This window comes from Colletotrichum fioriniae (assembly GCF_027942845.1).
Source record: "Colletotrichum fioriniae strain IMI 355084 chromosome Unknown scaffold_14, whole genome shotgun sequence".
Lineage (NCBI taxonomy): Eukaryota > Fungi > Ascomycota > Sordariomycetes > Glomerellales > Glomerellaceae > Colletotrichum > Colletotrichum fioriniae.
The window spans coordinates 1,222,698-1,236,719 of record NW_027076850.1 but is presented as its reverse complement, the minus strand read 5'-3'; the positions used below and the strand labels follow the sequence as shown (position 1 = coordinate 1,236,719).

Below are 14,022 nucleotides of genomic sequence, written 5' to 3'. Positions count from 1 at the left end.
TGACTGCGTGGTTGACTTGGCCTTTCATGCCATCGCGTATCATCCGTCGGCCGGGAAAAAGGCGGAGGAAAGAGACTGTGTGTCCCAACGCTGTGCCTGCATCAGGCGGGCGTGTCGAAATTCGACTTCGTTAGCGTTACGTAGCGCAATGCTACTATTTGACAATGGTGTCAGGGAACTTCGGCTGTTGTCATTTTTTACCTCATTCGGTGGTGCAAAAGTTCATCTTTGGCTGGGTCAATGTCTTCCCACGAAACGACCAACATGGGATGGCTTGCCAGACGAGGAAATGAGGCGACAAAAGAGGTGATCTTCGTCCTTCATCATGGTGTCGCGTGTGAGTGAGACGGGAACAGCGTTTCCACTCCCCCGAAAGTAGCAGCGGCTGGCGGCTGTGTTCGGACTCTTGTCAAGTGATTAGCCAATGGCTCCATGTATTGTTGTTCTGGGGAGGAGCTGTGGTGTCGCAAGGTCGCGGCACCTGGTCACACGACGTGGTTCTCGGATGCTCCCCCGCATTGAATGAGATCAGAAGACCACGGGGACAAGGGGAAGTTGGGGAACGGAACGGGACCGCGAGGTCGGGAAAAGCAAGCTGCCCGGTCCGATATTGGTTCCCCAGACTTTTTGTCTTAGCTACTCGGGCAGCGAGGCGCAATAGGGGCTGCAAAGCGCTTACCACGACGAGACCTTTTGCATATGTAGTCTGGTGATTGAACATTCGGAGAGAGGTCCAAAATGCGGGTGAATGGGGCTCGCTGCAAACTTTTTCTCCTTCACCCTTCTCTCCCCTTTGTCACTTACACACTATTAATCCTCCGCAAAGATGGACCTTGCGCCGGAAGCCGCTCCAGAGTCCCGCCAGTTGTCAGACATATCGACTCATGGCTGATGACAAGGTAGCGAGCGGTGAGAACACCGAGGACTTATCGGTGAACGGTTCGCCTCAAACGTCGAAGAACCATGACTGATACCCTGGAGTTGGTGCACATTGTCTCGGCCAGCGCGAGGTTTGGACCAGTGGGAGATGCGCCGGCTCGCACGCGACCGAAATGATGGATTGCTGTGGCACCAGACAGCTCCATGGTAACTTTGCTGGGGATAATCGTCCCTTGTCATTGCCCTGGCAGACTGGGATACAGGGTATAGAAAGCCAAGTAAGGCACACCAAATCGAGACGGCGGTCGGAAATCGTCCCAACAAGATGGCCGGCGGGCTTGCTTCGGGATGGAAGGTTGACCGGAAGACGCAGTTGAGACAGCAAATCCAGGGCAGTGTTACGGATACATAGCCCCCAAATCACCGACATGAGCATGTTCAGCTCCGTCCCGGGTTAAGATATCCGTAGACATCGTCTCTCTTTCTGCCTGTCTGTCGCAAGCCGTAAGAAGCCGCGGCCAAGGGGTGATTTTGGAGCTCATATGATATCCGCACGAATGGCTATTGGACTCGGCCGGTTCCTATCTGTCAGTTCAGAATTAGAGAACAGGCAATCAATGGGTAGCGCGACTGGCAATTAAGCTGGACCAGGGCTGGGGCTTGGGTGTGGCAGGTGGATGGTTGCCGGCTCCCAACGCCCAGGGGCGAACACCACCAGAGACGGACCAACTCACTAAGCCAAGACACACACATCAATTTGTTCTAGAACACCATTTTCTGGGGACGTGGGGGCCGCATCCTTGCTGGGGTTATTTTCGCGGTTTAATCCCGGTGCGATGCGCCAGTGCCCTATTACTCGGGTGTATTCGTAGGCGTTAGGGAGCTTCATACACAAAGTGAGGTGACTGCTGCATGTCTAGTCGGTTCGTCACGTAAAGTGATGGATTATGGTGGCGAGCTGTGCCCGGAGGGTGGTGCCTAGTAGTGAGGGGGACGTCGCTCAGATGGCGCCTCGTGAATATCATCTGCTCGTCGCCGGAAACGTGGTTATTGATGGCCGTGCCTGATACTGTCCCCACGCAGTAATGTTGTCCCGGTCGCTCTTGTACGCATACAGTGGCCAAGTTGCGCCGCCACTATTTGCTGGTAAGCCTCGGTGTGTGCGGTCCAAGCAGCCTGACGGAAATAAAACAGGCGCAGGTTGCAGGTCGTAGCCGGGACGCAGTCTCATCACAGGCGGGTGCGTGGGTGGACCCGAGGACGATGAGATATGTGATCTCGTGGATGGCAGATGGACAAGTTGATAGAGAAACAGATCCCCCTGTCTAGAGCCTGATGGACCGAGGTATGTGTTCGATCCCTGATGTTGATGTGTCGACTTTTAAGCTCTCGAACGCGCATGAAGTGCGGACAAGAGGAGAAGGGGAGAGGGAGAGAAAAGCACATGCAGAAAAGGGAGGTGCTGGTGATTGTGGTGGTTGTTCTGGTTGTGGTCGCTGTTTCGGGGAGGTACTTTTAGTGGAGGTTATCTCACACAGCACCGCCGGCAAGACTTGACACAAGCTCAGGTACCCAACGTGCTGAGGAACCCTCCCTACCTTGGGTACGGATACCTTGATTGCGGAACGGAACTAACGTCAGGTAACCTCCATCCACGACGGTGAGGCCGTGAACTAAGGTAGGAAGGCGGACGACGGACAGACATACTTCGTACACACAGAGGAACAACAACCCATTAACAACAGCCAGCAGGAGCATGCGGAGTAGGCCCAAGTCACACCTGAATGGTGCGTAAGGAGCCTCGTGTAGCTTATCTTTACCTCCTCCCCGGTGGCGGTCTCTCACCTTACCTTATGATCAAGGTACCTTTGGTTGAGGTGGATTGAAGTGGACTGGATTGCGCCGTTTGTTCCCGTTTTGCCGTTTTTCCACCTCGCCCTGCACCCCTCCCAGCAGTTGTGCCAGGTTCTACGAGGACCTAGAGCATCGTCCGTACCGATACAAAATGTGGTATCCGTACCCAATGATACCTTTTTCCAAATGGTATTTCCATAGCAGAAAAAGGGAACAAGGGGGAGAATAGCAATTAACCATCGAGTCCACTTGGGAAATCACAGAAAAACCCCAGTATGTAGGTAATGTCCCGCTGCCTGTCACCTCGTTAAAAAAAACAAAAACAAAAAAAAAACCCGCCATTGAGTTCAGTCCAGTCGCAGTGTCTCGGCCCCTTTCAAGACTACCTTACAATGGCTGTTGATATGACGTCTTTATTAAGGTACGAATATTCGTACTCTCGAGTCCTAAGGTATCTACGACAGAGACTCCCCACGCAAAAAGCTACAGTCTGTGCCGTATAGGCAGGCCTAGGGCCCAGGCCATGCATGCAGTTCATATTTCATCCGAGAGAGTAACATGAACGGAAACAATGGCAGGGAGTCTGAAGTGCATCCATCCGTTCGTCCTCGAGGTTTATTTTGGGTTGTGTGGTTGGTGCCGAGGTAGTTACGCTCTTCCTTCTGCTAAATGCTCAATATTCAATGTTCCCTACCTTATTCAATGGCAAGCAAGTGCCCAGACTCCGTGTTCTTCTGCCCTACCATTTGCTACCTCCACTTGAAAGTGCGCAAAGTACTGTATATGCAGAGTCAATCCTTCACTTGCCATATGCAGCGTTCCTGTTCCTGCTTGACCCCCCCTCTGTCTCGATCCATGTTCAGGTGCCCAACTTCAACTTCCCTTGCTCCCGGTGACCGGAAGTGAAGTGCCTGTTCCTGTGGCCCACTAAAGCTCAGACTTCGATGTCCTCTGCTGGCTCCACGAGGGTTTAATGTACGCAATAGATCACACAATGGACAATGGGCTCTTTGCCTGGTCCGAGTCTGTAACTCGCAATGGCAGGGAGTTGTCGGGGACATGAGGCATCTCACTAAACTGTGAACCATACAACACAATACCTCGCTACCTGTCTCTGTACCTTACACAGGAAGTAAGGTAGGTAGACAGGAGTAATAGAGAAGAGCTCGTCACTCCTCCTTGCTCTTAGTCCTTCCATCCCCGCCAGTGTCAGACCCAACAGGAACCAGTCGGGACGGAGCCATCGCAAGCACCAGCGCCAGCCCAAGCCCAAGCAGAGTCGGACGGAGACTTTTAGGGGGACAAGAACCACACCCTCACAGCCCTGAACCGTGAACGCCTGATGTGCTTGACTAGTGCTACGAGCGGGCACCTCACCTCACCCACCTCACGCGTCCATTCCGACAGTCTTCCCACCTTGGTTCCTACCTGTACGGAGTACATACCTTCGCTACCTTGAGGATACTGGTACCACCAAATATTCTAGCCCCAAGCCAGGCACATTGGACAAAACCTCCTCCTCCCGTACCGGCTCCGAACCACACACACACACACATACACACACACTGAATAGACACTGCAACTCTGAATGTGGTCCAAGTCAGGCCAGGTACTTCAAGCTTAGAGCCTCTCAAGTTCCCCCTTCCAGGGCCCATTTCTTCCCTCTCCGTCTCCGTCTTTTTGACTCTCTTCCCTGGCAAGCCCCTTCTCTCACCCTTTCCCCCCTTCTGCCGCCTGTCCGCCTATCTTTTGTTCTCAGGGCAATGTAAGGCGCGGCACCGTAATTCCAGCCATCCAGGGTACATTTACCATGCCTTAACCTCCGCCTGGCCCTTCCCAACTTTGGAAGTCCCATCTGAGTCGGAAGCATTCCATTTTTTTTTTTCTTGCGCGTGCTCCATCCACGCCATCCCCCCTCATCCTCCTCCTCCGCCTTCCGACCTTTCTCTCAACCAGTGCCACTTCTTTCTCTCTCATTCGGCATCAACAACAAAACAAGACACACGCCTTGACGGTCGCCAGAGGCCCAGAGGATAGACTCACAGTTGCTCTGCTCTCAACGACCAGTTCATTAGGCTGCCCCGCAGACGCCAATTCGCTAACTGTGGCTCCGTCTGTCTGCCGACCTAACTTCCTGGCAAAACTATCCTCCAACTTTGCCTACGTTACCATCCGCGGCTTGCAATCTGTATTGCCGGGCCCTTGACCCTACTTCACCTTGCCTGCTCTTATTTGGACTTGGAGACTCAAAGGCACCGCACCTCAACTCCCCCGTATCTTACCGGTCGTCTCATCTCATCTCGTCATCGTCATCCAACGGCTGCTTGGGTTCGTATTTCTTGTCCGCCGGCATCCTTCCCGGAGCCATTCACGCGTCCCGTACACCTCTCGTTGTCGTTGGCAAACGGACGGGCCACTGCCCGTATCACAACCACTCCGCCATACCGTACCGCCCTTTCTCAACTCTGTTTCTCTTAATGCCCTCTCACTCTCCACACCCCGACGACAAATCGAACCCGACCAAAACCCGCAATCCATGAAAACGGCCAGTTAGGGTCAGCCAACCCACAGCAGCCCGGGGTTTACCGCTCCATTCTTCACTCTCTCAAAGTCTTGATACACTTCCCATCACCGCTTCTCTCAACAAATCATCTGTCTGCCACACGCGCAGACAACCGGAAACCAAGTAGCCAACCCAAGTTGCAGGTTGCTTCTCACTTGCAGCTCTCTGCATGTTGTTTGCGTTCTTACACATCGGCCATCGAGCAAACCACATCCCGACCACGTCCGACTGAATCGTATAGCAACGACCATGACCACCTCTCCTCGCTTCAGGTAAACTCACATCGCACTTAGCAAGATTGCCCTACACGGCGGGGTTATCTTTGCCAATCAGCACTCCCTCCGCGCACCCTCTACCTCTGTCATTTTTCAGTCTCCAGCCGTCTTTGCCGTAGACCATCTGGTCTCGGTAGAGAACACACTCGCTTCAAATGGATTTGCCAAAGGGACTCGTCAAAGACGACAGGCGGATATATGAAGATGTTGCAGCGCTCACGCAGCCTCTCCCGCCGGATTTCATCATAAGAATGTGGCGTCGTAAGTCAACAGCCGCTCGCGGTGTCTTTTCACGTGAAAATCTAACGTCACGTCATAGTCTACACCACAACAAATCTCAAGCTTGTTGATCCAACCGCACGCCGCTTGGAAAATCTATGGTGGCATGTCATGGGCAGCGATAGAAGTAAATTGAAAGCTGCGACCGTGGCCAAGATATGGGAACACATCTCCTATGGCCCAACCTTTGTGCCTCTCAAAGGCTCACCGAATCGCTGGGAGGGGCCTTCGGTATTTGAATGCGCCGCTCGACACGAACTGGCACTTTGCTAACTTTATGCACAGACGCCTCGTTTTAACAGCCAGCATGAGTCTGATCCGATCCTCAGCGCTCAGCAAATGAATCAAGATATTAAGATGATCTCTGAACAGTCGGCACTGAAGGAGTTGTCTGCCTCATCATCTCGACCCCCGCCGCCACACCCGATTCTCAAGAAACATAGGGGTGACTCGAAATCTGGCCCTCGGCCGACAGCCCGATTTGTGTCGCCTCACGAGTCTGCTGATGAAGACTACCAAACTAGTGATGAGACGTCGTCGGGAAGCACAGGCGCCAGTGGCCTGGAGATGCGCACTTCATCGGCAGTCTCCCCGGCGAAATCGAGCAAGAAGAAGCCCTCAACACCGACGAAACGATTTGTTGCATCCGCGGCGGGTAAGAGAAGACCAGTTCTGCCAAGGAGAATGAGCTCGCAGTCGTCAACGAACTCCGACGTTGGGATCAAGGAAGCCGGTTCTGCCAACGGGGGCAAACATGTGGGAACATACAACGTGATGCATCCTCATGCTGAAGAAAGTGCTATTCTGAGCGTATCCGGATCAGAAGGATTCGAAATGCCGCCTCCTAGTGCCAAAGCCCTGGGGAAACGACCAGTCGAAAGGCCTATTTCAGAATCTCCGAGGTCGGTGGGTAATTCCCGACCTGCTGAAGAACGGCGGAAACCGGTCCTCGTACAAACAGCAAACCGCGCGCCAGCGCCAGAGCCCTTGAGCAAAACCGCCACCGATCGGTCGAGTCGCGAAGCTGGCACGGTCAAAGCTGGTGGCCTCAGGACGCCTACGTATATACCAGCTGCATCACCCGCGCTCTCATCACCAAGAGTTGGGTCATTTTCTTCGGCACGTTCCGGCTTTTCGGCGCCGCGTATGGAGCGCGCACCCTCGAATTCCGAGTCCTATCGACCGAGGGAGGCTAGCTTTGGTCGTGGTTCTGCGCAGGGGCTTATATCGAGCGCTACTGCGAGTACGTCGAACATTGCAGCCATGGGACAGGTAACGATCTCTGGTGAGCCCGATCGACGTGCTCTGGAAACCCTGGAAGGCTTCCAGGACGAAGCTGGGCCCAGGGGCAACCCACGCCGAATTTCCTCCTCATCGCACTTCGCGCCGTCAATGCCAAGCTCTACTCCCGATGTGCCACTAGCGAGAACAAGAAGCCAGCTGACGCTACTGCTGGAGCGCGAGAAAGAGCGCACTGGGGATAGGCCAAGACACAAGTCATGATTCCGAAAGCCACCAAAAAAAAAAAAGTCTATTTTCATGGCTCACATATAATCTTATGTACTAATTCGCGAGGTATCAACTGCATTAAAAGGGGCTTCTGGAGTTCATGGAACACAAAACGGATGCAGTCATTCGGAAGTGGATGACTTGCTTTCGACTGCGTTTGCCGCTACAGGCAATTGCGTCTGCTACTGACAACACCGACCTTTTTGTCTTTTTTCCTTTATTCTTCTCATCAAGTCGACGAGGCCGATCATTAGGAAGAAGGTTTGGCGCATTTGCATCGCACGAGGCGTTTTCATTTATTGGCGGTCACGGGGCCCCTTTCGCAGGGGAAACGCCTGACAAAAGTACAGGAGGGGGAACAGCGACCAAAAAGGGATCATTGTATGCGTTCACAGCGGTTCAAGGAAAAGCGGCGGGACCATTTGAAGTTCGAAAAGAGGAAAGACGAAAGACTTGCTGTTGGTGCGCCCTCATTTTGTCAGCGACCCACCGAGCTCTTACTAGCGAGCCATTCCGAATGAGAAGACATTTGTTACCCAACCACCGAACTGACCTGATCATCCACGAAGAAATAGAGATAGGCGAGTGATGGCGATATGGCCATCGAGAAGACGAGTGCGTGTTACCCGGGCTGAAACATGACAGGGGATGGCGAGCTTAAGTCCAAGGAGGATCTAGACTGCTTTCTTTCCGGACTTGCTCACTCGGCTTACTCTGACTCCACAGCCTCGGTCGTAATTCTGGTTAAGGCTATCATACAGTCCCTCGATGGGAATCTGACTCGACCATCAGGCTCCAAGAAGTCCCTTAACTGCGGACTCTCTACCAAAAGATAGTAGTCAACTGCCTAGTTGTGAGGGGTAGACCGTAGAGGATCCGTCAAAAGGAGGGGAGGTGGCCAAAGGTGAGGAAAAAGCAAAATCGCAACTGATCACGAGGTCAATTGTCTGGGACAAGGGAGGGGGGCAACTTGCAAGCGTGAGATGGCGTCGATATCGCAACCTGGAAAGCCATTACGCAATTCGAAATAAGAGGTCTTTTGCTTGGGTACGATGAGAGAGAGAGAGGGCCCTCCCAAAGCTCCAATCTCCTATCAGGGAAAGGAGAGAGTGATCTGCGTACTTTTTTTTTTTTTTTTGGTGGTGAGCGACTTCTTCTCAAAGATTCCCCGGTGCGGACGACTGGGGTTCTCTGTGTAGATCACATACTCTGTGGGAGATGGAAGGCCTCTGAGAGACAGTTGAAGGGTAACAAGTGTTCCGTAGCCACCTCCCCCTCCCATCTTACCTTCCCCCCACGCCTTGGCCACGCGGACCTGCCGTGTCGAGCGCGAGGGGCAACGACAGGTCGGAAAGGGTTGTGGGTGTGGGAGGAAAAGCAGAAGCTGTCGAAGCTACCCTGGAGCTTCTCTGTTGACAGGGGGAGCTGTGCGGGGTAGGTATACACAACCTTAAAGGGGGAGGAGGTGAGGAGGAGGAGGAGGAGGAGGAGGAGGAGGAGGAGGAGGAGGAGGAGGAGGAGGAAGTTTAGGAGTCTGGGGGGCAATGCGGTTGCGGGTTGCGGGTTGTGGTTGTATTAGCCGTTGGAAGCCGCTCGCTTACAAAGGTAAGTTGTATTCTCCCCATCGTCCCCCCACGTCTGTAATTACCTTACCACCTGTTAGTCCTGTCACGCAAGTTTGGGCACGAAAAGGAGTTGACAGGGCTTACACAGTGAGGCCGCGTTGGATCTCTATTAATAATGTACCACCTAGTCCCCCCTCGGGCTTCCTATTCAGTAGCAGACTTTGCCCGAGAGAAAACTTGATAATGGCTCGGCACGCACCAGAACGACAGCGGACGGCACAAACCACACTGGTTTTCCCCCCCACACTAGTGGAATGGGCGGCATCCACGACCATATCTTACACTACTGTGACTACCTACCTCCCACTCAGGTGAGATGGCGGATGGGTTTTGACTTGGGAAGGAGGGGGGACAAGAAGGACGTGACGAGCATAAGGTAAACAGAAGAGCTGTATAGGCTTATCGCTCTCAAGGTCCTCACCACGCCTTTCTCCTTCTCATTTCTTCTTCCTGCTCCTTTTGCTGCTGTTCCTCCTCCTCCTCCTCCTCTCCGCAACATGCACGCATCACCCGGCAGGTCTCCCACGTGCGCTGACACGGCGCCGGGTTCGAAAAAAGCACCAGGGGAGGCTGCGGGATCCTTGTCTACCCTGAATCTCCCCTATGTATAGAAGCCTGTATACTCCCATGCTGTGGTTCCCCAGAGCTTGGGTTCCATCGCGCGGTTCCATTCAGTTTGAACATGTACTATTAGAAAAAAGTGTTGAGAGCTTCGTCGGTGGGATTCAGTCAGCATTGGCACGGCACTCCTTGGGTAAAAGTAATGAATGATGGATGCACCGTGTCGACTGGGAGGATGGTTCAATAATCAAAAATCCTGTCACAAACGTTAATACTACTGCTACTACTACTCTATGCCCATATCAGATACAGCCCTTAACTACATAGATTCCTTTCTCTCCTCCTCGTCTCCTTTCATGCTCCTGAGTCCTGTTCCTGTTGATCTCCGTCTGCCGAGCCGGTGGGATAGTTGGTATAGTTTTCCTTGCCTCTTATCTCATCTGGCTCCTTATATACCACCGTATCACGTATTCATACGGATAAGCAGGGTTAGATTAGACGCAAAAAAAACTCAACGGGGTTCCGAAAAAGAGTCTCCGTTAATTTGAGGCCGCTTTTTGTCACATGTCCGCTAGGTATACATTGACCACCGCTTCACATCTGCCTTTCCGTCCCTCGTAGGATGAGTGAGGCTGGTTGGGTGTCTGCGTTGTCTCTCACCTCAACCTCCCACACACCTACAAAAAAAAAAGACTTCTAACCTCCCCACCAACACGAGAGCCGCGAATACTGAGATAGGAACAAACAAGTCTTTCGCTGGGGGGTAGACAAGACACATGCCTGCCTGCCTGCCTGCCAACATACCTGCATATAAGTACGGGGTGTACATACAGCCCGATACCTCCTCCGCCTGTTTCGCCCATCTACCTTACCAACCATATGCAACATCCCTCTCGCCGCCCAACCAAACAAATCTCTACTACAGACTGCAACTCGCCCAAACCCCTCCAAGACACAAAAAGTCTAGAACCTCCCGCCGCCACCACCGCCGCCGCCGCCGCCGCCGGTCCCCAGATCCCACCAACACACCGGTGCCGTCCGTCGCACAGCATATGCCGGTTACTCTCTACCCCCCACCCCCTTTTTAAGACAGACAAAAATTGCAATCGCAACAAGACGCCAAACCAGAACCGGTCCAGCGACCGCTATCCCCGCAAACGCACGGCACGGCGTTGGAAACCCTCGATCGTGCAGATGTTCCAGTCAAACCTTTCGGTGTGTCGGTGCATGTGTGTGCTTATACTGTGGTGGCAGCGGCGGGCAGGTAAGGCAGGATGGACACGCCAATGCTGGACGGAGACCCAATGTAGTTTTTCTTTCCAGCCGTCATATACCCGTCATGTATATCAATGGCTACAGTCTCTCACGAGGGAATCGTATAAGCCATCATGCTATAGTTCCTTGTGGTCGTCTCACTGGACATCAGAGCGTCGGGAGCACCAAAACCCCAGGGCAACCCTCGAGACGGGACTTCAGACAAAGCCTCGAGACGAGGGTAAGAATTCGAAGGGAAAAAAAAAACAGCGGGCTAGATACGGAACAGCTCAGGATAAGGTAGGGAAGGACCGGCGGTATGAGAGATCGGATAACTGTCGGTGGCCCGTCCGGTGACCCTGTGCTGCGGGCCCCGTAACACTGCATGTCGGGGTGGTGCAAGTCCTCGACCGGTGCCGACAAATGAGCCTCATTGAGTACGCTGACCGGTGTAAAGCTACCTAGTGTAGCCGCCTTTCACATGCTACAATCATAGGGAGTTGGATAGCCTCTTCGAGGTCTTATCACGGTTTGTTTGATCATTATCAATTTTACTATTTGTCGACGTATCAACAAGCTGGCCTTCTATGTCCCCGTAGCAAAAACGTCAATCATTCTAGTTGAAATGCAAACTTTTGACCCTTTTCCTCCTCTGCTTCTTTCAATCCAGTCCAAATTAAGGATCCGTGGCGGCTTATGTAACGGTGTAACCGCCGTCAACGCGGAGATCCGCACCCGTGACGTAGAGAGAGGCATCAGACAGCAAGAAAGTAACGGGTCCCATGAGGTCCTTGGGCTGACCCATCTTGCCCTGGGGAATCAAAGAAGTCCACTTCTGCTTGAGGTCCGGGTTGTCGTCGAGAATCTTCTCAGTTCTGCACATCTGCGTTAATACTGGCTGGCTGAGAACAAAGAATCTTGGTATTAGACTTACAGGGCCGTGAGCATGTAGCCGGGAGAGATACAGTTGACGCGAATGCCCGCGCCAGCCCACTCGACAGCCAAGGAGGCAGCCAAGTGACGGACACCAGCCTTTGCGGCGTTGTAAGGTCTGTTTGAACATATGTTAGCGAATTTGATGCCTCGGAAGAAACGAGACTTGATGAAACCTACGCCTGAGGCTGCGGAATGTTGACGATGGAGCCAGACATGCTGCCGATGAAGACCATGCTTCCGGGAGACTTGCGCTCCATGAGATGCTTGGCAACGCCGATAGCGAAGAGGTATGTGCCGTCGACATTGACGCCCCAGAGCTTGCGCATACGCTCAATGGGGTAGTTGATGGCGTCAAAGTTCTCGGTGAAGCCGGCCGACGTGACGAGGTTGTCAATCTTGCCGTGAGCAGCGAGGATCTCGGCAATGCAGGCGTCGACAGAGGCGGGGTCTGAAACGTCTGCATGGTGCGCAGTCACCTTGGGAACTCTATTATATGTTGTTAGGCGTCCGTCACTTCTTCTCGAGGTCAATTGGGTCATCCGAGTACTTACCTCTTGGCCTCTGGGTTTTCTCTCTTGAACGCCTCGAGTAGGTTCTTGGCTTGGAGCTCAGCCTCTTCCTCTGTCCCGGTGTCAGTACACTGATAATGATGAAGCTTGCCAGCAATCGGGATCTAAGACTCACTGTTCAAGTCGACAATGGCAAGGTCGCTGCCGGAGTAGACCATGCCTTGTCCCATAACCAAGCCAAGGCCGCGCGCACCGCCAGTGACGACGCCGGTGTGGCCATCGAGAGAGAAGGAAGCAAGCGTGGGCTTGCCAATGCCACCACCGTGACCGCGGACCGGCTGACTGCTAGGCAGCTGATCGTCCTCGGGATACTCGACTGTAACATCGGGGTCGGTTCTCGAGTACTGGCCCGGGTGAGGCTTCTCTCTGACGTTGGGGCTGCCGCTGATGGATCTAGACTGTTGCTGCTGTTTGGGGCTAGTGGCTGCAATGCTAGCTTGAGCTGCAGAGGCGGAAGACTGAGAGGATTTGCCGCGGACCTGGGTGTGTCTCGCGATGGGACGAATGGTCCGCGCCAGTCGGGCGCTAAGGGGACGGAACATTTTGAGTGTCTGCGGGCGTGAAAGTGTTACAGGCGGCGTTGAAGTGTAAGTATGTAAATATTGCCGTCTGAAATACTATGACGGACAAAATCGATTGGAGGTTCCCTTTGAAAGGAGGAAAAGTGTGAAAGGCAAACGATAATGGCGTTTGTTTCGGTTTTGGAGAACCGTTGACTTTTGCAATTGACTTCAGCCGGATGATGTCACGAAACTAGTTTTTGTTGGGCGACGACCTGGATCGAGCAGATGAAGCTAGCTGTCTCTGGCAGATGCGGAGTTGACGATCAGATCTGGCAGAGGGCTGGCGAAATTCGAGGCGCCCAAGTTTGGGCAAAAGCAACGATGAGAGGAGCTATGGTGGGGTAGATGACGTGGGACGAGCGGGAGGGTGGTGATTGACTCCTGATCGTCTGGTTGTAAGTCTGGATCGGGAAGTACGTCTCGTAATTCGGGGTCGGTTGGACGTGGTTTGTTGTATGTGAGAAGTTGGTAGGTGGGAGTGGAGGGGAGGAAGAAAGTCGCAGGGAGGAGGAGAGTAAGGTATGGCAGATGGGGAGGAGCTTGGAACCTTGGAGAAGGCGCGGGAGGGAAAGGAAGGGAGCTCCCGTTTATGAGTGTTGGCGCTTTCCATTGAGAAGGAAGGAACGATGGGACGGGAGGGAAGGAAGTTTAGGTAAGACATTCGTGGACACTGGCAAGTACCTTAAAGTAAGGTAAGGTAAGGTAGGGAAGGATCGTGGCGTGAGTTGATCAAGTGGTCAATTGGTTCACTTGGCAAGGGCAAACAAGGATTGGTGGTGATGGTGATGGTGGAAGGAACCATGGAACTTGGTAGCAGCCAAAAAGAGAAAAGGGAAAAAGTTCACGATACTTTGGGTGTATGGACGCGTCTCGCAGCTTCCCGGTCAGGTCCCAAGTCGCAGGTTCCAGGCGCCGCATGTCGCAGGTCGTAGCCCGTCCGCCGCTCTCGCACTGCCTCGCGGGGAGTTGCCCCGGAACTAGGGCTGGACTGATGGAGCTCGAGCGGACACCCATGGGCCAAAATAAGGATCGCTCCATGTCACCCACCGCGCCCACCGCCCACACTAGAACCACAACCCCGGGGCGGGGGTGGGCCATTGCCCCCAAAGGCCCTCTTGTGAGTTCTAGGTGGGCTGTCTCCTCCATCCCGGGATG

At 53.5% G+C, this 14,022-nt stretch overlaps 2 protein-coding genes across 2 annotated transcripts; one reads left to right on the top strand and one right to left on the bottom strand.

The window, feature by feature from the left end:
- Window positions 1-5,726: 5,726 nt before the first annotated feature.
- N0V96_010460 (uncharacterized protein) lies at window positions 5,727-7,046 on the top strand (the record flags this gene model as incomplete). Its single annotated transcript, XM_065758954.1, has 4 exons — window positions 5,727-5,855; window positions 6,136-6,505; window positions 6,660-6,756; window positions 6,812-7,046. 4 exons carry the CDS (start codon window positions 5,727-5,729, stop codon window positions 7,044-7,046), a joined length of 831 nt encoding a protein of 276 aa, XP_065612477.1.
- A 4,447-nt stretch (window positions 7,047-11,493) lies between these two features.
- N0V96_010459 (uncharacterized protein) lies at window positions 11,494-12,846 on the bottom strand (the record flags this gene model as incomplete). Its single annotated transcript, XM_053197046.2, has 5 exons — window positions 11,494-11,674; window positions 11,734-11,850; window positions 11,913-12,221; window positions 12,287-12,356; window positions 12,420-12,846. The coding sequence occupies 5 exons, from the start codon at window positions 12,844-12,846 to the stop codon at window positions 11,494-11,496; spliced, it is 1,104 nt and encodes a 367-aa protein (XP_053045535.1).
- Window positions 12,847-14,022: the final 1,176 nt, after the last annotated feature.